Source organism: Cucumis sativus, chromosome 7 (assembly GCF_000004075.3).
Source record: "Cucumis sativus cultivar 9930 chromosome 7, Cucumber_9930_V3, whole genome shotgun sequence".
Classification (NCBI taxonomy): Eukaryota; Viridiplantae; Streptophyta; class Magnoliopsida; order Cucurbitales; family Cucurbitaceae; genus Cucumis; species Cucumis sativus.
The window spans coordinates 17,752,492-17,775,013 of NC_026661.2; the positions used below are offsets into that span (position 1 = coordinate 17,752,492).

The 22,522-nt window shown below is 32.4% G+C and overlaps 3 protein-coding genes across 3 annotated transcripts; all 3 read left to right on the top strand.

The window, feature by feature from the left end:
- Positions 1-3,380: 3,380 nt before the first annotated feature.
- On the top strand, positions 3,381-6,615 carry LOC105436162 (hypothetical protein). Its single transcript, XM_011661009.2, has 5 exons — positions 3,381-3,566; positions 3,705-3,815; positions 3,919-4,120; positions 5,631-5,720; positions 6,283-6,615. The coding sequence occupies exons 1-5, from the start codon at positions 3,486-3,488 to the stop codon at positions 6,438-6,440; spliced, it is 642 nt and encodes a 213-aa protein (XP_011659311.1). The 5' UTR covers positions 3,381-3,485; the 3' UTR covers positions 6,441-6,615.
- Positions 6,616-7,941: 1,326 nt separating this feature from the next.
- LOC105436163 (hypothetical protein) lies at positions 7,942-11,232 on the top strand. The gene is made up of 7 exons (XM_011661010.2): positions 7,942-8,153; positions 9,277-9,334; positions 9,416-9,721; positions 9,792-9,840; positions 9,940-10,034; positions 10,508-10,638; positions 10,821-11,232. Exons 1-7 carry the CDS (start codon positions 8,017-8,019, stop codon positions 10,876-10,878), a joined length of 834 nt encoding a protein of 277 aa, XP_011659312.1. The 5' UTR covers positions 7,942-8,016; the 3' UTR covers positions 10,879-11,232.
- An 810-nt stretch (positions 11,233-12,042) lies between these two features.
- LOC101205132 (general transcription and DNA repair factor IIH helicase subunit XPD) lies at positions 12,043-20,832 on the top strand. Its single transcript, XM_011661011.2, has 12 exons — positions 12,043-12,731; positions 13,192-13,472; positions 13,714-13,796; positions 13,890-14,293; positions 15,014-15,207; positions 15,353-15,533; positions 15,624-15,748; positions 18,534-18,623; positions 18,921-18,999; positions 19,076-19,152; positions 19,889-19,997; positions 20,316-20,832. The coding sequence occupies exons 1-12, from the start codon at positions 12,198-12,200 to the stop codon at positions 20,433-20,435; spliced, it is 2,277 nt and encodes a 758-aa protein (XP_011659313.1). The 5' UTR covers positions 12,043-12,197; the 3' UTR covers positions 20,436-20,832.
- Positions 20,833-22,522: the final 1,690 nt, after the last annotated feature.

Sequence of the window (22,522 nt, forward strand, 5' to 3'; positions counted from 1 at the left end):
TGAACTGAAAAGCAACTAATTAAACTAAATACAAGACATAAAGATAATATTAATTGGGGGTATTCAGGCGTACATCCATAGACAAACACTCCGTAGACGAGTATGATCGTGACACCTAGCACCTTTTAGATTTTGGTTATTTTGTTCTTCTAATGTCTTGCTGCTATCAACCTTTAAAAAAAAGAGAGAGAAAAATGCTCACTCCAAAGTAGCAGAGAAGTTGGAGGTCCTACTACACTCATGACCTTTAGAAACCGAAGAATCACAAAAACCAACAAAATTAGCAACCTTGTTATACACGTAGAGACAAAAGAAGAAGCAAGTTAGACTCAACTACTTCACCCAAAGAACCCTAATTTCTACAAATGCATTTTTTGCTTCAGTCAAATCTTTTGAGCAGTTGTTAATCACCACCTCTCTCTTATAAGATTGAACCACAAAAGAAAAGGTGAATTGTAATATAGAACGAAAGAGAAACGTTAGCCCATCAATGATAGTTGAGCTTCAAGAAGCTTTATAATCCACTCATGATTATCAATTTTCCAATAACCGACTGCTTTCAAAGATTTAGAAGAGTTATGCACCATCCAACCCTCACTAACCAACCTTTCGTTAACATAGATAACGAGAACTTACGAACAAAGTTAATAATTCTATATTGTGTTGCCTTTAAACCATTCTCATCTACCACACAACAAAGTTAAACAAAGATGTTTTCCCTTTATCCATATAAACTCCAAAATTTGTTTTTGCTTTTAGAGAATGAACAATGTCATTTTTGTTAAAAGAGTTGAACTGCTCCATTTTATTTGGTTTGGTTTTATCATTGAACTAAAACCCCAACTAACATAATATATCTCAACCCCAACTTCTTTTAGTTTTTGTCCTTACTTTAACTATACTACCTTCGTTCTTTTATGAAGTCAAACCAATTACAGAATCACTCTTTCATTTAAATTGACTTCAAAAGAAATAAATGTTTAAAGTAAATTTTTTCAAACACTCATATTTCTTTTCTTCAAAACAACGTATTCTTTAAATCTTTCGTCAAGTTTTCAAAACGTAAAACATGTTAAAAGAAAAGAGATAAAATCTTTCCACTTTCACAAACTACCAACAAAAACTAAAACATTTGATCTTGTCCATTACTTTTATAAAGATAAATGAATATAAACTTTACCCTCTAAAACGTGTAAATTAAGACATTCCTCCTCCTCTTCCTGATATAAACAATTATAACTGTTTATTATCCTAAAATTATAGGAAAAATGAGTCAAATTTATTTTTGTATTGTTAAAATTTTAATGAAATAAAGTTAAAATAACACTCTAGTATTTTATTTAGGTTAATCATTCAAATTCATGCTTAATCCTCTTATTCTAATCTAGGTAACCTATAACTACTACAAGTTGCCACGTGTTCTTTGATACCAAAAACACATAGTAGCTGACCAAAAAATGTATGTGTGTATATATATATTGGGTTCAACTTCAACCAATATTTTATTATAATATTTAACATATACCCTCAAGACTATACTATATTGGTGGACATTCAAACTATTGATCTATAAAAATTATACTAACATTGATTTTATATTTGGAATCTCATATTTTCGGGAGGGTGGTCCTCTTCCAAATTTAACCTTAATTAATGTAATTATTTTTTCTAAATAAATGAATTCATTAATCACTTATTGACTTATGATAATAACAATACCAATTGATTAATTTATGAATTGTTTTAATCACTTAAGTCAATTAATTTGTGTTTAATTTTTTATTTTATGAATATTGAAAAATCCATTTTATCATTCTAATATTAATCATACTCCATTAATTTCTCTTTTTTAAAAAAAGTATTTTATATTAGTTGAACCTACCTTTTTTTTCCTTATGGATGGAAGATCAATGAATTAAATCCTCGTTTAAAAAAAGGAATAATAATGATTGTGTGGAGTAGCAAGATGGCTTTACATGCATGTAGAAAAAAGTGCAACCAACCAACCGAAGTGAAAGGGCAAATGAAAGTTGGTTAGCCCAACCCAACCCAACTTTTCTACTTACTTCTTTCACCTAATTCCATTTTTGCCCCTTTCTTTTTTATCATTAACTCACTTTTCTTCCTCCACTCCTCACATACATCCTCCCCCACAAAACTCAATTAACATATTAATTTTTATCCATCTATTTCATATGTATTAAAAAAACTCGACATCGATATATACATCATTTCGACGATAATTTATGTATATTATTTTTTTGTAAGACAATTCATCTACATTTTTTTACTTGGTTACTATGATGTTTAAATGAATCGATTTTAATGTTTTTAACTAGTTAACGAGGCAACATAACCACAACTAAATATAATCATCATATATTACTTCATCAAATGTCGTTCATTTTCCATCTACTCCATTGTGTTATATTAAAAATATATATATGATTAATCATTTAATTTAAAAATGAAAAAAAATTAATCACTAATAAAACTAATAAGAATATTATATTTTCGATTTAAAGTTCTTCTTTTTCATTTTCATATATATATATTTTTTTGTTTGGTATGATGATTACATGATTAAATACTCTATTTTATTCAAAATTTGATTTGAAAATATGAGCAAGTAAATGGGCCTTTCTACAATATCAATCTATACAATTTGGTAAGATTTCATCTAACTTATGATTGTAGATCCTTAAATTAGTCGACCTCACAAGTCTACATGTTAAATCGTATCCTATACTTTTTAGTTAATATAGTCAACAATACATATTATATGTCTAATCGGGTTAACGACAATGACACGTCAATTACAAAACTAATTAAAAATTAAATTAAACCGAAATTAAATTTTAAAAGTTGGGTTCAAATTGACAAATCTATAAATTTATCAAATTTATAATTTAGCTGTCATTTTGTTCGTGTTAGTTTACTAGTTTTGCTTCTAAATCCTCGTTTAAAACACCAAAATTGATAAGTGGGTGTAAATATAAAATATTATGGTTGATTATCGATAAATAAGAAGATGGTTGTTGAATTAAACTAAAAATTAATACACTTCGAAATTTAGGAATACGTTTGTAATTTACCACCGACTTAATGAAACGTTTGACATAAACCAAGATAAGTTCTTTGCTCATATTTATAAACAAAACAACGAAATGTACAAAAAAAAATACTAACTGTATGTGAAAGCACGGTTGAATAAGAAATTTTGAGAGTTTTGAGAGTTAAAATTATGAAAAGGTAAAAGTAGATATAGTTTGAAACCAAAAAGTGTTTAGATATTATTTATTTAAATTAATTTAAAAATTTTATAATCCCGGGTTCCCTCTCCACGTAACTATATATTTAGTTAAGTTACAGGTAAGACATTGGAGCTCAACTCTCTCTTTCTCATCAATTCTCTTAATCTATAGTCACAAACAGAAACCCGAAACCGAAATCTCTCTCTCTCTCTCTCTCTCCGTTTCATTTCCATGGCTGCCGACCAACTTCCTGTAGAAGAAGCAATGCCATGGCTTCCTTCTCAAGTTCTTGACGAAGCTTGCGATATCAAGGTTTCTCCTCTACTTCCACTTCTCTTTTTTTCTCCCCTTTTCTCTTTCTTTTCTCAATAAACCAAAATCTTCCAACAAAATTAGTTTTACATTCCTTGTTCCTTTTTCTCTTTTTGATTATTATTATCAATCAATCAGGTGTATAAGAGGCAACACCTCCACCACCACATTCATCAACCTTCATTCCTCCATCGCCAACGCCCTCACCATCGTCCTCCGTTATCGCCCTCCGATTTCGCTCTTTCGCTGGTACTGTATTGCTGCGGCATTTTGAGTTCTTTCGTTTTCTCAAGCCCTATATTTCTTTTTAATTACCTTACTGATTTTTTTCGTTTCGGTGAAATTGAATTAGAATGAGAAATCGAAGTACAGTAATGATTGTTCTCGGCCGCACCAGAGGCAAAAACCAGCGGCTGCGGCGCCGAATTGGACGGCTGGAGGACATGGAATGCAAGCGATTTTTCTCGATTCCGGCCGCCAATTAGGCGGTACCGGCGTTTTTCTTCCTCGAGGAACCGGCGGCTCCACTAATTACCAACCAAACCAAAAGCCAGGTACGACCCGATTCCGATTCCGATTCATTTTTTATAAATAATCAATAAAAATTTCCATTGAGAAATTAATTTTTTTTTTAAAAAAGGAAGAACTCTGTATTCGTGCGTACCTGTTTCTGCTTATTCAATTCATAGAACATGAAGAAGAAGAAGAAGAAGAAACAGCGACAGAAAATAATTCCCCTCTTGATTTATAATTATTAATTTAATAAAAAAAACAAAAACATTATTCTCTCAAATTATATATATATAATTTAAAGTACTAACAGTATAATTATTCTCATATAATTGATGTTAAGGATTTAATATTTTCGTTCGTGGGTCCTAAACTCGAGAGTTCAATTTTAATTATGCATATGCTTAAAACTTAAAAATAGGTTTTGCAATTTATATATTTAATTCCCTATTCTTCTGTTACTACATGATTAAGGAGAATATTGTCATACTATATATGTATATTTTAAAAGTAAAATAAATAGGAGTTGGGATTGACAATAAATTACCATAAATATATATAAAATTGAATTTTGAATTAAATATATGTCAACTAACTCCTACCATATAAACTCGTATTATTTCTATATTTGATAGATTTAGGATATGTTTAGAAACGCCCATTTTATTTTGGTTGAGAGTGTGTACATATTTTATATTGACATTGATATTAGGCAATGGTTATCGGAAAAATGAAGAATAATTCTATATTTAAGCAATTTTTCTTTGATTGGAATATATTACTTCATTCTAAATTTGTGTGAGTACACATTTTTTAAAATATATATATAAAAAAAACTAACAATTTTTTTTTAAGTAATTGCAATAAAATGTTCAAATTATTGATCGCTTGGTAAAAAAATTGGAATTAATTGACTTAAGTTATGATATTTACACGACATTAGTCAAATAAAACTTGAAGAACGATGTAAATTATGATGCACTTATAAAATTTTATTGTTTAAATTGCTACCATTATTAGTAAAAGTTTATGAATATTAAATATATTTACCTTCACGATAACAATCGAAAATTTTAAGACTGTGCAGAGGAATTGGATGATAAGATACCATTGCCTTTATTAAAAAAAAAATTGGTTTTCTTTTTTATTTTAGCTGTTGTGTGTAAAGGAAAAGAAAACATGAAAATTAGGTGCAACTAGAAGTGAGTACGATGGATCTAAAAATCAAGCCAACTGATCCAATTGAAGCTAGTCGGTTAAAAATGAGATGAATTAGTGGTTGATTTGGAACAATTGAAATAAAAGTTTTTCTTTAAAATATTTGAAAGATAGAGTTAAATTGACCAACCAACTTTCAGTCTTTGACAGTCAAAGTCAATTTGAACATTTATTGAATCGATCATAAACTGTTGAGTAACGATTTAGTCGGAAAAACCGACTTTAGTCGATAACTCTACACTTCTAGATGTGACATCTGTTAGTAATAAATAATTTTAAAGAACTTCATTGTTGGGATTCCTTTTTTAAGACTTAAAATAGTGAAATTACTTGCAGCTTGCTCCATGGTGCTCGTTCCTGCTCGAGTTGTCAAAGCTCTTAATCTTGATGTTCAAGCATTAGGATTGCAAATTTCTCCACGCAAAGGTATGGTAATATATATTTTCAAAAATTAATATAGAAGTTCAATAATTAAATTATCTCATCTCATAAATTCTATAAAAAGTAAATAAGAAAATTTTTTAAAAAAAAAGAAGAAGAAGAAGGAAAAAGTAGACAAGGGAGGAAAAAAATATGGATTTCTCTATCTTAATATCACATTTTAAACAATGTTTATTTAATTTTAGTTGTTGTTTTAAAAACCCTCAATTTTAGTCTTTAATTTTTTTTTTTTATATTGGAATTGACTAAATAATAACAAAACAATACTTTTTAGGTAAAAAATTTAATATACAAATACATTTTCAAAATTTATAATGGATTTTTCTTTTAAAAGAATCCACATTAAACTGATATTGAAGTATAGCAACCAAAAAAAAAATATATATATTTTAGAGATTGATAAGGTTACAATTTTTTTATAAAAATAATTTATACATACAATGGAAAACATATAATATCTATATACATACATGCACTTGATTTTCTTCCTCATAATAATGCAAAACATATTAGAAAAAAAAAAAAAATTAATTGTTATATAATGCAGAGGCAAAAAACAACCAAAAGGGTAGAGAATGCAACAACTCAATAGTGAAAAACAAGAAGGCCAAAGATGTGACATCCACGCATTGCTCCTTCATGTCCCAAAATCAAACCAATTCATCCCAAGATATCATATTCCTTCCTAAAGAATGGACCTATTAACTAGTTCTCCAAATTATTCATATTTTACAATGTATGAAAAAAAATCATAATTCAACCAAAGCTAGGGGCTAGCTAGCTCTTTCTATCACCTTTTATTATAATGTACATTTTAATAATACGTATCAAATTGTAACATTCGTCTTTACCATTAAATCAAATATCATTTCCATCCCGTCACCGCTAGAAATTTAATCATTACTTTAAAAGAAATAATTAATAAACCTCACTTGAAAAATGTTCAAATAAATATTGCCGTATAAACGAATCAAAGATTTTCTAGCCTTTAAAAATTATTTATCGAGAAAATTATTTTTATTCATAAGTTGTACGTGGTTGATAATTGTCCAATTATTATAAATTCCCTCATTTTTAGTATTTACTAGAGGCTTGTTTGGAAAATAGGTTTAAGTTTGATAAAAAAAAAACAGATTTAATTATTAAGAACATAGTTGATCGAAACCTTTTTCTTTTTTTAGATTTTCTAATGTAATTCTTATTTTTAAAATTTTACATATACTTTTTAGGCTTTCAAATTGGCTTGGTAATTGAAAGAATTTGTAGAATGAAAAGATAAAATTGTGTAACATTGTTTTTTTTGGTGGCTTTATTGATATTTTTGTTTTTGTGTACATATTTGAGATCTTTTTAAAAATATAAGAAACTGATAAAATGTTTAGGGAGTAATTTAAAAAACGGAAAAAAAATAATACGTCTGCAATAAAAAATATAAAAAAGTCTATTTATTTAGATTGAGCTATTATTTTCTTTATACAAATATAAACTATAAATTTTTTTTTTCTATTTAGATTGTGCTATTCTTTTTTTAAACGATAAAAATCATTTATATAGGTTTATATTTGATAATTTAGTAAATATAACCATTTTTAAAGATTCTTTGTACTATTTTGGTAGATTTGGCAATGATTTGTTTGAGAATCTTTTATATTTATAACAACTTTGCAAAAAAACAACTTTGCAAAAAAACAGATATTAAAAAAAAAAAAAAACACAAAGAAAAGAAAGGCCAAACTCAAATATTTAATTTTTTTTTGACTATTTTTCATTTTGTATTAGCACTGTAAATATTTTGAATATCTTCGAAAAATAAAATAAATATTTTGTGATTTTTTTATTATATTTGAAAAAACATCTTAAGTTTAATATTTAAAATTTAAAATATTACAAAATTATTTTGATTTGATTTTTGTTTTAAACTCATCTCTACCATTAATATGTTATCTATTTAGTATTAGTTTAAATAACTGTAAAGTGAAATTATAAATTAAAATTTATTTAGATTATTAATTAAGTTGGTTTTAGTCTAAATTAAAAGTAAGTAAGAAATACAATTTATTTCATTAATATTTCGATTAATATTGGACTAAATAGATAACATATTTTCTTTCACTAATGTTTAGTATCGATATTAAAGCATTGGATTTACGGATATATATAAACAAATATCAACACCGTGACAATATTGTCCTTAATGCGCGTTCCCTCTTCCCGCCTCTTTCTCATTTCAAATTAACAAACAAAACAAAACAAAACGCATACCTCTCTCTCTCTTTTCGGAATGGAGGGAGAAGGTAGCTCAGAAATGGAGTACACGGAGATCGAATCCTCCACCGATTGCTTCGACAGTTCCATACTCTTTAATATCATCAACGATGTCTCCGCCTTCGTCTTGTACATGCATCAACAAGTCCCTTCGTAAGTTACTCTTTTCCATTTCCATCGTATTTTCCGTTTCTTAACTTACAAACATCCTTTCATTTTTGATTCCTAATACAAAATGTATTTCTGATTGTGAAACAATCGAATTGTTTATGTTAAAATTCTTTCGATTGTGTTGGAGTTTCTGCCTGATATATGCACGTGGTTCGATTTGATTACCTCAATCACTCTGTTTTAAATTGTGGCCTGTAAATTTGAGGAAGGCAATTTGAGAATCGTATGAGTTGTGAGGTTTTTTTAGTTCTAAATTTATTGTGGCTTTCGATCTGTAAGGTTTGGTTGATTTAGATGATCATTTTTCGTGTAATGAATTTTTCTTGTTGTATCTGGTGTTAATGGAATTGAATGTAAAAGTACTTCAGCGATTTCTTTCTAGGATTTGGAAATTGCTATGATTGTGGTTTAAGGATGTGTTTAGGATGGAATCGTATGTAGACAAAGGCCAATATGTCGTTCGGGTCGAGATTTAAGTCTCCACGATTTCATCTGTTGTACTAAAGAAATGATAAAATTGTCGAAATGAATAACGTTGAGAGACCGTTTATGTTTGCCTAATATTGCTTAATTCTTTCTTCATTTTATCCATTTTGATGTGTCTTCTATGATTTTAGCATCAAGATTGTTTGACATCACGTGTAATGCACCATTAGTTTGATTGTTCGTTTCCTAGTATTACAAGAAGCCCTTGAATGCCTTTGTAAACGGTAGATATTGTGGAGAAAAGGGTCACCCATTAAATAAACGAACATAGCTAGCTTACTAGCTTTTCTTAGTTTGAGGCTAAAACTCAGTATGCGAGAATACCTTTTTAGTCTTGAAATGAAATCCGTGTAATCTTCCGTTTAAGTATTCATGTTTGTAGAGCTAAAAATTTCTCTTTTCAATTTCAGTAGGCATTGATTGTCTAATTTAGTCTTCACCACTTATATCCAGGGAGCCCAAATATCGTAAATTTTATACAACCCCAATTCTGGGTCCCCTTTCATAATGCTATAAACTACAGAAATATATGATTAATTAAGATTTAACATTGTATGAGATATCTATTTGGTAATGGTATGTTTTCCATAAGTACTGATATTTGGTGCCTAATGTGCAGAACCCTACAAGATATGAGCATTGAATTTGACACTTTGCATGAAGAATACAAAGAGCTGGTATGTTAAGAGCTGAGAATGAGTTGTTTACTTTACACTTTTTTGCTTCCATATGAGGATGATAAGAATGGTTAGTTTTAGGGAAGTGAACTGGAACAAAATGAACTAAAAGCATCGTCACGAAGAAAGCATACTGGCAGAATGAGGGAGGTCAGACAGGGAATTAAGAGAATGGAGAAGTTAATGAATTCAGTATCTGGTTTTCAAGTTGCCATCAAATCGTTGATTAGTGAGGCACCTAACATCGAAGAAGTCTTATTAATTCTTGGAGCAACCCCACTACGACCTCAATATGTTTATGAGATGTGCTTTTCACATAAAAGATTTGCGCTGAGAGGTGCAGATAACTTCGCCAAACACAAAGCAGCAGAAGTTCTTTCAAGAAAGGTGGTTGTAAATTGTATTATCTTTCCTCAACGTTATCATTATTTGATACAAATTTCGTTGTTAACAACAGGCTATTCGAACATTGATCTCAAAGGATGCTGGGTCTGTCTCATATCCAGGTATACAGTTGTGCATATTAAAGCAAATTGATCAAGTTGGGAGAAGAATTTTCGTCCTTCAAATTTCCCTCATTAAGAAATGATAACATATTGTTTTAGGCCCTACTAAGTTGTTTCTATTGGTGAAGGCCCCTTCTTCTTTCAATCTGCCCTTGCACTTCATTCCAAAACGTGAATTCCGATATAGCAGAAAGGTAAACGTTAGACGTGTTTGCTTTTATCATGTAAGGATATTAATATGAGATTATCTGGGAGACTTTGTGGTCTACCTCTCTTTTATTAAAGAATGCTTTAATCTTGTTTTGGGTAAAACTTTAAATAAATTATCAATGGTAAAGAGTATCTTCTTAATTTCAATTAGCTGATGGAAGAATACCTATCAGCTATTTGACAAAAAGAACATAGGATATCCATGTGTGACAAAAATCTGTTATTTCTCAACCGTCAACAGTATCTTGAATCTCCCAATCATAGTAGATTTTGTTTCATGATAATTTGACTGGTTTAATATACTTTACTGCATCACTTCTTGTTATCAATGTTGTTTGGCATTAGATCTTTCAATTTGATCCATGCATAATCCGAGGTCAAAATAGAATGTTGATAATTTTGATTGTCCAAGCTATGTTAATCAATTTGATATTGTCTAAAAAGGTCTTTGATGCAGATAGTGCCTTTCAAACTACGATTTAAGTGCAAAGCCCAAATCCAGCAAATGAAACATCCTGATCATGATCGTGAATCTCAAGTTGGGAACTCTGATGACTTAACCAACTCTTCAGTAGAAGATCCAATCTGGTATGGAACGTTTAATCTTCAGTTGCTATGATGGAGATAATGGAGATAAGTGAAATGGGAATATGTTTTGCTAATAAATTACCATTCATTCTTGAAATAAAGATGATTGGTTAAGTAAGTTACAATTTAGAGCTTCATGGCTGTTGATTGTAGCATTAAGAAACTTAGTTGATCACTGCCAGGTTTCAATGTCGACATGCAATCAAGGGGCTAGCATTCAATAGACCTGATGAAGATTGAAAACGCTCACAGTCAAAGATTCAACGCAAGTAAACACTAACCCATAAACTTGGAAACGAATTGCTTCTAATTGTATTTTGTAGACAAAAAAGCCCTAGAACCTGGAGAATATAGCTCTTGATATGGAGGTTATCTGGAATAGGATTTAGATAAATCCTTTTAGCTAATTTCAATTTTGGGGATTTAAGTAAATTTGAAAGCTTAAAGTCAGCTTCAATTTCTTCTCTTAGATAATTCAATGTTAGAATAAGCTTATTTTAGCGAGATTTAATATGTACTCCTTCCCCTTAAGATCCTTGTTGTAAAAACTAATATTGAAATATATGTATGAAAAGTTAAGTTTTGTTTAATATACAATTTATAGAAAAATATTTTCACTAATATCACTTCCAAAGCAAATACTCTGAGATTACAACAAAAATAATGTTGAAAAATAACACAATTTAGACATAAACATTGTTTACCTTATTACCTCTAGCAATTTTACCATCAAATTTTACTCCATTCACCATCTTATGTAGTTCTAACTTAAGAAACACCTGTAAAATTTTGAGTAAAACTTAATAACAAAATTAAATTCACAAAATTAGTTTTATAATAAACCACTTCAAATTCAAAATTTATCAAAAATAATAATAATAATAATCAAACAGTAGCATTATTTTTTTAAAAAATATTTTACGTAAAATTCATGAAATGAATGAACGGACTATTTAATGACATGTTAGACAATAAACAAGAGTGGTATGTATTTACTAGATTATTCTTTTTTTTTTTTTTGCACATAGGTATGCTAAACACATTTTTTTGAAGTGACAAATATCTAATTTGTAAGAGTGTTTTGTGACGAAGGGTAAAGAGCAACAACCACTAAAAAATTTATACTCTCACCTCACTGATGACAAGAGGAAGAAATACAAGAAAAAAAGATCTGATCTCTCTCCATAACAACGAACAACCCTGAGAGTTGTGTTGCGATACCGTGTACAATTTTGTTCTCAAATGATGCAAATTGCAGTATCTAATTTGTTGAAATTATTCTAAGATAAATTTGATTTTTTTTTTCTTTAGATTTAAACGCAAAGAAATTAATTCACAAAAATAATAATAATAATAAATAAAGAAATTGTATTTTGAAAAAAGAAAAAAAAAAGAAAAGAAAAAGAATAAAAATGGGGTGAAAGAGAGGGAGGCTTTGCTCGGGCAAGGACTCTGTTCGCGTGAAGAACGAGCACCTCCAACCAGACCTCCGAAATCTCTTTGCCGCCGCCTCGGTTCTGGTTCTCCGCCGTTATCTCGTCACCGGCGGAGCAAGCGCCATGAAGTTTCAATTAGAGGATGTCACAGTCTACTTCCCTTACGATCACATTTACCCTGAGCAGTACGCTTACATGCTCGAGCTGAAGCGAGCTCTCGACGCCAAGGGCCATTGTCTTCTCGAAATGCCCACCGGCACCGGAAAAACCATCGCCCTTCTTTCCCTTATCACCAGCTACGCCCTCTCCAAACCCCAAAACCCTGTCAAGCTCATCTACTGCACTCGCACTGTCCACGAAATGGAGAAGACCCTCGCTGAGCTCAGATTGCTTCATGATTACCAGGTTCAGCAGCTTGGACCTCGCGCTCAGATCTTGGCTGTGGGGCTTTCGTCCAGGAAGAATCTGTGTGTCAATCCGAATGTTTTGGCGTCGGAAAGTCGGGATTCTGTTGACGCTGGTTGTCGCAAGTTGACGGCGAGTTGGGTTAGGGCTATGGCGGCTGAGAATCCCGATGTTCCCACTTGTGAGTTCTTCGAGCAATATGAAAAGGCGGGTTCCAGTGCTGTGTTGCCGCCGGGGGTTTATACGTTGCAGGTACTGGTTGAATCGAAACTTGAAATTTCGCGAAATTGAGAATTCCCATTCACCAACGGTGATTTGAATTGTGTAGCGGTTACTAATGAACTAGAATGTAGCTTATTTCTGAATGATTTGGAATGGTATTTCAAATCTTTCAGAAATTTAAAATTTAAAATTCCCTGAGATGTTACCTCATGAAATTTAAAATTTCAGTTGTTTCTTCGGGGTGTAGTTCTTGAAACAGTGTTGAGATTATAATTCAGTAGCATTTAGTTTGTTGAGGATTGGCAGATAAAGTTTGACTTTCATTTACGATTTTACTTATAGTATTATTGTCTAAAGACAAGTTGATTCAGAAATAATTTATATATATACTAGGCTGTATTGACTAAATTCTTCAAATATTGATTTCTATAGATGGAATCATCATTACCTTGAATGGATCATTCTTGTAATTTCCTCACTAAATTTATAGGATCTGAGAGCTTTTGGGACAAAGAAGGGTTGGTGTCCTTACTTCTTGGCACGGCATATGGTACAGTTTGCAAATGTGGTAGTATATAGTTATCAATACTTGCTTGATCCCAAAGTGGCTAGCATTATATCCAAGGAAATGCAGCGAGAATCTGTAGTAGTGTTTGATGAGGCGCACAATATTGATAACGTGTGTATTGAAGCTCTTAGTGTTAGTGTGAGGAGGCAGACTATTGAAGGTGCCAGAAGAAATCTCAATAAAATGCGCCAGGAGATTGAGAGGTATAATCAGATCCTAACTTGCTTTCTTGTATTTTCATACCATATTTTGAGAGGTCTTGGTTCATTTTTTTTTTTTAATGTTCTTCAGAGTTAACGTGAAAATGTCTCTTATTGTAAGATTTATCTAGGTTTCTTAAATTTCAATAAGATGCTCTAGGAGATTCTGTGCACTGTCTAGGTATTTAGTTTTGTTTCTTTTGAATTGAAATTTAATCAGTGTCTTCCTTGATATGGTAGGAAGGTTCAAGGAAACTGATGCAGGTAGACTGCGAGCAGAATATAACAGGCTGGTGGAGGGTTTGGCACAAAGAGGAAACCTACCTAGTATGTTGTACATTATTGCAGTTGTATCAAGATTGCGTGCTTTTTTTCCTTGTATAATATAAAATCCTAAATTTCTTTAATTTTTTGGTGCAGTTTCGGACACGTGGCTCTCAAACCCTGCTCTTCCAGATGATATTTTGAAGGAGGCTGTGCCTGGAAATATACGCCGAGCCGAACACTTTATACATGTATTGCGGAGATTGGTTCAGTATCTTGAAGGACGATTGGATACTGAAAATGTTGAGAAGGAAGGGCTTGTAACTTTTGTTGGCTCTATTGGTTCACAGGCTGGAATTGACCAAAAAACTTTGAAGTTTTGTTACGATCGTCTCCACTCCCTCATGCTGACACTTGAAATTACTGACACAGATGAATTTTTGCACGTACAGACTATATGTGATTTTGCAACACTCGTTGGAACATATGCACGAGGTTTCTCAATTATAATTGAGCCTGTTGATGAGAGAATGCCGCATATTCCTGACCCTGTACTGCAGGTTAGTTCATGTCTACTTTATTTCTCTCTCACACATGTTCACATCCTTCTTGAAAGCAGTACAGAATTTGAATGCTAAAAGTTGTGCTCTTAGGCTTAGATGAGCACCCTTGATGGTAGAGAGGTGTTTGAGTTGGACCCCTTCACAGATAGGTACATGGTTTTTGTATTTAGCTACTGTTCTGATGTTAAAACGTAGAAGCTTCTTAGATTAGGAGAGTCCTCACAAAATCTTTCCAACTCCTTTTTTCTGGGAGAGAGATTCTCTCTTCATCTCATATTTCTACATTGAAATTTGAGGCTTTCCAGAAGATGTACCAATCAGAACAAGAATATCCTAGAAAATTTCAAAACAAGCCACAATTTGGGTGATTTGGGAGGTAAGGAAGACAAGAATCTTTCTAAACAAGGAAAGATCCTCGGAGGAATTGCTTGATTCTCCTCATTTTTTGCTCTCTATCGTCGGAGAAGTTTTTTGCTATTCTTTATGGATGGCCTCCTCTTCTGTACCTTTCATTTAATCAATGGAATTGTTTCCTATAAAAAAAAGAAATTCCTAAAGAAGTAAACACCTACCTCTGTTCTCTAGTTGCATAGCCTCTAGCTCATGCATGATGCTGTTTAGTATTTACTGAAATTTAAACTTTATATTGTGTTTTCAATACTTGTGTCCATTTTTTAAACAAAATTATTTATTAAATATTCCCTATTTTCTCCTCAGCTTAGCTGTCATGATGCCTCACTTGCAATTAAGCCTGTGTTTGAACGATTCCAATCAGTTGTGATTACGTCTGGTACTCTGAGCCCAATTGATCTATACCCTCGTTTACTCAATTTTAATCCTGTGGTTAGCAGAAGTTTTACAATGTCCTTGACCAGAGACTGTATATGCCCAATGGTTCTCACTCGTGGCAGGTGTGTGGTTCTGTTGAAATACGTTATCCTTCAATTCTGTATATTATTATTTAAGTCCTATTCAAAATTTTATTTTCCTTATAAAAAACAAGTAATATCTAGGATCTTCTGCACTAAACAAAGTTTTTTTTTTTTTTTGTTCTAGCGACCAGCTTCCAGTGAGTACTAAATTTGATATGAGAAGCGATCTTGGTGTAGTAAGGAATTATGGCAGGCTCTTGCTTGAGATGGTCTCAGCAGTCCCAGATGGGATAGTATGTTTCTTTGTCAGTTACTCATATATGGATGGCATTATTAATAGTTGGAATGAAACTGGCATCCTAAAGGTGACACTACTCATGTTTGCTTGTTAACAGCTTAGTAGTCGTAGCATGATTCATCCTGATCATACTAAATGGTTAGACTCGTTTCCTCAGGAAATAATGCAGCACAAACTTGTATTCATTGAGACCCAAGATGTCGTTGAGACTACGCTGGCTCTTGACAATTACCGCAAAGCTTGTGATTGCGGGAGAGGTGCTGTTTTTTTTTCCGTAGCCAGGTAATCCAGTCCTCTGTCAATGGTTCTCCCTTTTTCCCCTTCTTTGTAGTCAAGCACAATATGTAGTTTGGAAGGTTGTATTATCCTTTTCATACAAGTACAACAGATATATATGAATACAACTTGCACATCGCTGGTTAGGTGGCTGATAATTAACAATGACTCTCAAGTCTGTGACTAGACTTGGACTAATAGTTGAGAGAAGTTGAATTTTCATTTTGGTTGCATCAAATTTTCTGAACTATGGCTTAATTTTTTTCATTCCCAAATAAATGGCAACAAATGTCCTAATTTATAATGGTGGAATGGGAACGTAAAATACATACTATGAGGGTTTTGATTTCCTTGAGTTATTCTTGATTTTAGGTTACTCTTTTGCTCAATTTTTGATGTTTAAATGCCATAGTGATTTGAAACCATAAATTTTAATGAATTTCTCTTCTGTAAATTCCAGTTTATGATTCAAAATTTAGTATAATGTTTCTATATCTATTGCATTGAAATTTGCATTTTGTGTGCAATGCATATAATGTTTAACTAGTGTTTAAAATAATAGCCATCTTGTCAATTGGAAGAAAGCCCAATTCCCTGTTGATATGGGCATTCTCAATATTGCAAATCCACTCAGAAACAGGTCTCTTCTTGCCACATGGTTGTGACAATTCATTCTCACATTTACCACAACACTGCAAAGATACTATTCTTTATCGATTCTGACACAAGACGAATAATGGAAGTTCCACTAGGTCTTCGATAAACTGGTGCAACTGGGCCTGCAGTCCCTTTTCTGCTTAAATCAATTGGAACACCTCCACTGATACTTGAGACAAGAGGAGCCTCCTTCCTAGGCATTCTCCCTATGATATGTCTCATTCACTACTGTCTTCTTCGTCATATCCCTCTTTTTGGAGTTAGGGAAACACCACATCTTCTCCTGATTCACCATACTTGGAGATTTGGAATGGTATAAATCCAAGCTGTTGTATTACCTGCAAGGATAGTTTTGTGAAGGGTTCCTCTGATGCCCCTTAGCAAGAAAGTTTTGGGAGACCTTAGAATCTTTTGATTAGCAAGTGGCTTTCCCGAAGAGCATCAAAGGTTTTCTGGGAGTCCTCCTCTGTTAGGACTTAATAGCGAGGGTTAGTATGGTAATTAGTACTGTCATAAAGTAGTGAAGCAATTGGCATAAAGTAGGTAGATGAGGTACATAAGGTAGAGGAGTTAATTATAATTTAATTAAAGATTTGTGATGCTTTAGCTTTTAAGTGTTCTTAAGAGGTGAGTGTTCAAGTTCCTCAAATTACTCTGTGGTCGTCCTTCATTTATTTATTTTTTATGAGACCGTGTTTCATAGAGAAATATGAAACATTCTACGAAGACATGAAAAAAAGTTTGCAAAAGGAGTTCAAACCTAACTATAGAAACAAACTCCAATCGAAAAGAATCAAGCTGAACTCATAATTACAAAAGTGCTGGGGTGACAAGATGAAGTGTTAAATCTAGCAACCTCCCAGACCTCCTCACGTGATCTCTAAACCCAATTTTTTCTATTCCTCTCAAACTGAATTCTCCTTGACACGACAAAAGCATAGCATGTCACAAAACTCTACCATTGATCTTGAGAGGGAGGATTCAGGAGCACCTTCTCACATACGGTACAACAATCCCTACACCGCACCGGGCATAATGCAAAATGACTTGAACAATGATTCTAAAGGGACTGAGAATACTCACACCCCACGGCACACTGTCAATATCCTCCTAATGTCTCCTGCATAGAATGCACTAATGCTGAAACAATGAAAAGGAAGAATGCCTTTTGAGTCCAAGGTATTGACACTTCGATGCAAAACCTGTTAACTACATAATTTGACCTTGAAAATTTTAATTTTTAAAAGAGAGGAGAAAGCCAAGGCCACACGGGAGAGTAGGTTACATAAATGTGAAAAAAGCCTTGCACGAGAAGCTCCAAAAAGGAGGATCGGGAGTCCAAACCTTAAAGCCCCTTCCCCATGGGCCACGATACACATGAAGGCTACAAAGGACAGAGAGAAGGGTTGTCATTTCCATTGTCTCTCTACCAGAAAGAGGGCGACAAAGGCCCTAGGAAAGTGAAAAGGAGGAATCCTGGGGAGGCAAGATAGAAGTCACCCATTGTATCTTCTTATCTGAAAGGTGGTATTGACGTGGAAACAAAGGACAGGGGAGAAACCCCACGCAATTCCACTAAAAAAAAATCTTTAAGCCTTTCGCTACAAAACATTTCATAAGCTGGGAGAAACAAAGGGAATCCAGATTCCAGAAGAGATAGCTAAACAGAGGTTCTGTGTAGATAATGATTTTGTAGTTTCTTCACTATCAATATACTTTCTTTAAAGCATTTTTCTTGGACAACCTTTAAAAAACGAAACGAATACGTTCCAGCTTCAATTTATTAGCTATTTATTGGAATTTTGGTTGTGTGTGTAAAAAATAGATTCTTCAATGATATAGATATAGAAAAAGCCATAGATATATTTTTTTGAACATGTAATTTTTGTTGGTCTTTTTAAGTGCAAATATCATTCCCACTTATTAGCTATGATTTATCAAATCTCTGTACCTAATGAAAGAATTTTTATGATCTTTCTTTTATGGGAGGCTATCCTCTCCTTTTGGTGATTTCATACCATCTATGAAATTATTAGATTCATTCAAAAGAAAAAAAGATTACTTTTAGATAACTTCATAGTGATACAGATGAGTGATCCGAAAGTAATTTGGAATTTAATCTATGTTAATGCAGGGGAAAAGTTGCTGAAGGTATAGATTTTGATCGACATTACGGACGATTGGTGATAATGTTCGGTGTTCCTTTTCAATACACATTAAGCAAGTGAGTTTTACATTGTGACTTTCTAATGATAACTTGTGGGACTAAATGACAGATTAATAAATGCAATAAAGTATTTTTTCATTTTTTAAACTGTCTTGTACTTATCACATATATGGTTGTTAATTTAAGAACAGGATCCTGTGGGGTTGTGAATTCTTATTCTTTCAATTGAAAATTGAGTGTGTTCCTTTGCTTTTGGGTGGGTTGGCTGCCACCTAGGGTGAGGAGGAGGATGGTTTGGTGGTTTTTGTTTGGACTTGGTTGTTCTGACCGCGTAGATAATGATTTTATTTTCAGAATTTTGCTTGCTCGGCTGGAGTATTTACGTGAGACATTTCAAATAAAGGAAGGGGATTTTTTAACTTTTGATGCTTTGGTATGGGAAACTTACTCTTCTATCTGTAGTGTTTTTGGTGTATGTTGGAAATAATTGGTTCTAACAATTTGAGCAGAGACAAGCTGCACAATGTGTTGGTCGAGTTATCCGATCAAAGGCTGATTACGGAATGATGATATTTGCTGACAAAAGGTTTTTTTTTTTTTTTATTATTAATGTTACTGCATAGTTTCAATTAATTCCTCGATTGCAGAACATATACCGACATGTGACTCGCCATTTTTCAAAGAAGTTAATGGTCACCCCTCTTTTCATATATAACAGTCTTGTCTTCATGAATTTGTGATCATGGAGATCAAATGGCTACCATAGTGGGTGCCTTTTGAAGGTGCGTACCATGTTTAGATGGACAAATGTACTTGACATACACTTACATGCACTTGAGCTTGCTACGGAAGCGAGTGCATGTAGCCAGTGAATGTCACACTAGGTGGAAGGTGTAAAATCAGTTTACGAAGCTCTGAGGACATTGTGTTTCAATGATTGTGCATTACGCAAGTTGATGCAATTACTAGAGAATAAAAGTTGAGAAGATTTTGAAATGATGATTTTTAAGTTGAAATTTGTAGTACTACCAGATGTGCCCTTATTATCGTCAATATCCTTTGAGCAATGTTGTCAGGATGTTTTGTTGACATTTGACAATTACCATTTAGCATGAAATTATATTTTCAATCGATGATTTTACTTGAGATGTTTGAAAAGATGGTTTAATGGGAAACTACCATGTATTTTTTATACGTTAAAAGAATACCAAGCTATTTGCAATTTATTAGTACAAAATATATTGAAAATGTGACTTTTTAGTTTCAACTTTCAAGCATAGTCTTTGTAGTCTTCTTGATTTGTTTTTTTCACCTCTATGCAGGTATAGTCGTCATGATAAACGCTCAAAATTGCCTGGATGGATATTGTCACATTTACGTGATGCACACTTGAATTTGAGCACAGACATGGCTCTGCACATAGCTCGGGAGGTTTGTATTTGTTAACATCCTTGTAGTCCAAGATATTGACATATTTTCTTTCATACGCATCTACAAAGTATTGACATTCAGATCGACTCCTTCCAGTTCTAGTTAGTTACTACAGCTATAAAAGGGATGTTGAATATTTGAAGTTCTTATCTTCCCTTTGAATTTGCAGTTGAAGCAAAGTTTGGTTTATTATCTTAATTGCATCTTCTATAAGATCTCTTCCGATGTTTAACTTCCAACTTATTAAAAATGTCTAAACATTTTTCTTTATCGGTTATTGACAAAATAATTGAATCGAGACTAAACTCGTGGGTGCAGTTCCTAAGGAAGATGGCACAACCCTATGATAAGGCAGGGAGCAGTGGTAGAAAGACCTTATTGTCCCAAGAAGACTTAGAAAAGATGTCTGAAGCCAACATGAATGAGATGTTGTATTAAGAATCTCAACACTGCAAATGGACTCTTTCTTAGTCCAGAGTGCTGTTTTACATTCTTCTTGAATTCTACTTACCACATTCATCGGCTCTCGACAATTTGGTTCGATAGTTTGAAAAGGAAATTCCCTTATGAGGTCCCGCCCGAAGAGGAAAGAACTCAAATTTGAATGCTGCCTGCTTGTGGAATCGAAAAGGGTTGTTTGATAACCTCTCTAAATGAAAAACCCTAAAAAGAAATTTTGACAAGTAACTTTATGGTATATGTATATAAATGACCTCTTGTTCCCTTTTTTGACTTCCAGTGTTACACTTTTTTTGGGGTTAAACAGTCTTTTATCTTTCAAGTTTATGGTTAGTGCATTAGTTTACTAATAAAAACTCTAACTGATTTTGGATGAGTTGTTTCATATTGTGGTGGTCTTGGTTGGGTGCTTGAAGATCGTTTAGGACGTATTCGTCTCATGAAATTGGTCTTGGTCATCCGGTGTTTGGTTGTGAAGCTTTTTGAAGTAATAACAATTTGCTCTACAATATGTATATATTTCACCGATCCATATATAAAATATTATAGTTGAATATAATTGTTTGGAAGAGTTCAGGAGGTTAAGACAAAGAAGGTGGTGAGTTTGGAAATTGTCTTTTTGAGTTTGGTGGTATAGTTTTCAGTTTTAAGAATTGAAAATATAACAAAATTTGTAAAATCTATTTCTTATAGGCAGTATTGAAAAAAAAAGTAAAATTTAGATCACACAAAATTATTGCTTGCTCATAGAAAATATAAAATTTAGATCACAAACAATCATTGCTGATAGAAAATATAAAATCCAATATCAGATGGATTTTTTTTTATTCTTTCATGATATAGTAATTTTTAATATAATACAGGTGAGATAAAAGTATAATACTATTTGTGTTATCCACGTGGGAATTATTTATGGGAATTAAACTGTTGTTGACAAAAGTAAAGTTGAAGTTTTGAACATGAAGTTCCTTCCATTAGTGCCGAACAACTTAATCCAAATCCGAAATTTTCAAGATCATACTCCAACAAATGGTCTTCCATTTGCAGTCTTCCAATTACGATCGGCCTTCTTGGAAATTCTCCGCCATCGATGAATCCTAAGCACCAAGAACATCCATTCCATTGATCTTCTTAATCCAACTTGCATCGCATTTCTTCCCTTAATTTCCACACAACTTTCCCTTTCTTCATTATCAGATCCACCATTGACACCCTCACATGTCACTTTTAATATACACATTGAAACCATGATAGATAATCTAGAAAATGAATATTATTTTCTCTCCATTTTCTTGATATCTTCTCGTCAAGACAACATTATTTGTTGGATGCACTCAAAAAAGATAATGGTGGAATGTTTTAGTTGAAAAGTGGACCAAAAGGAAACCATTGGTCCACTTACTCCTACAAATTAGTCAAATTATCCGCATATAACTATTATACTTGTTTTTTCCTATTTTACTCTTTCTTTGTAACCATTTTTAAAATTAATTTGAGGATAGTTTTGTCCTTTTTTCAAATCACATCAAATATTTGCTAATTAATTTCTAATTATTTGTGAATTAAAAAGGTAGAATATGAAATGTATTTATCTATTTATTTCTAAAAAGAAAACCACTCTAGTTATCACTCTACCTTTAATTATAATTGCATTGGTTTCCAGATTTTTTAAACTTCACTAGTTTTGCAATATCATTCTTATTTGATACTATAAAATGAGTCTTCATCACTCCATTTTCTAAAACTTGTCTTCTCTGGGTTTCTTTTGCACACAACTCAATTTCTCTTAAAATTCATTTTTTGATTTAAAAAATGGTAGGTAAGGACATCTTTTTTGTTCCTTCATGTACATAGTTTCTTCTAGCAAATTTTATTTTGTATTATTGATAGCGACAAAGGCAAAAAATTATTAAGGATTTTCATTGCACTCTAAGAGCTTTTAATAATTATGCACCTCTTTCCACTCATGCTAGAAAATGTTTGTGGAATGAATTTGGCTAGAAAGATCATTCTTGGGTCTTTAAGACTATCTATATGAATGTTTTTATGATATTTTCATTATTGAC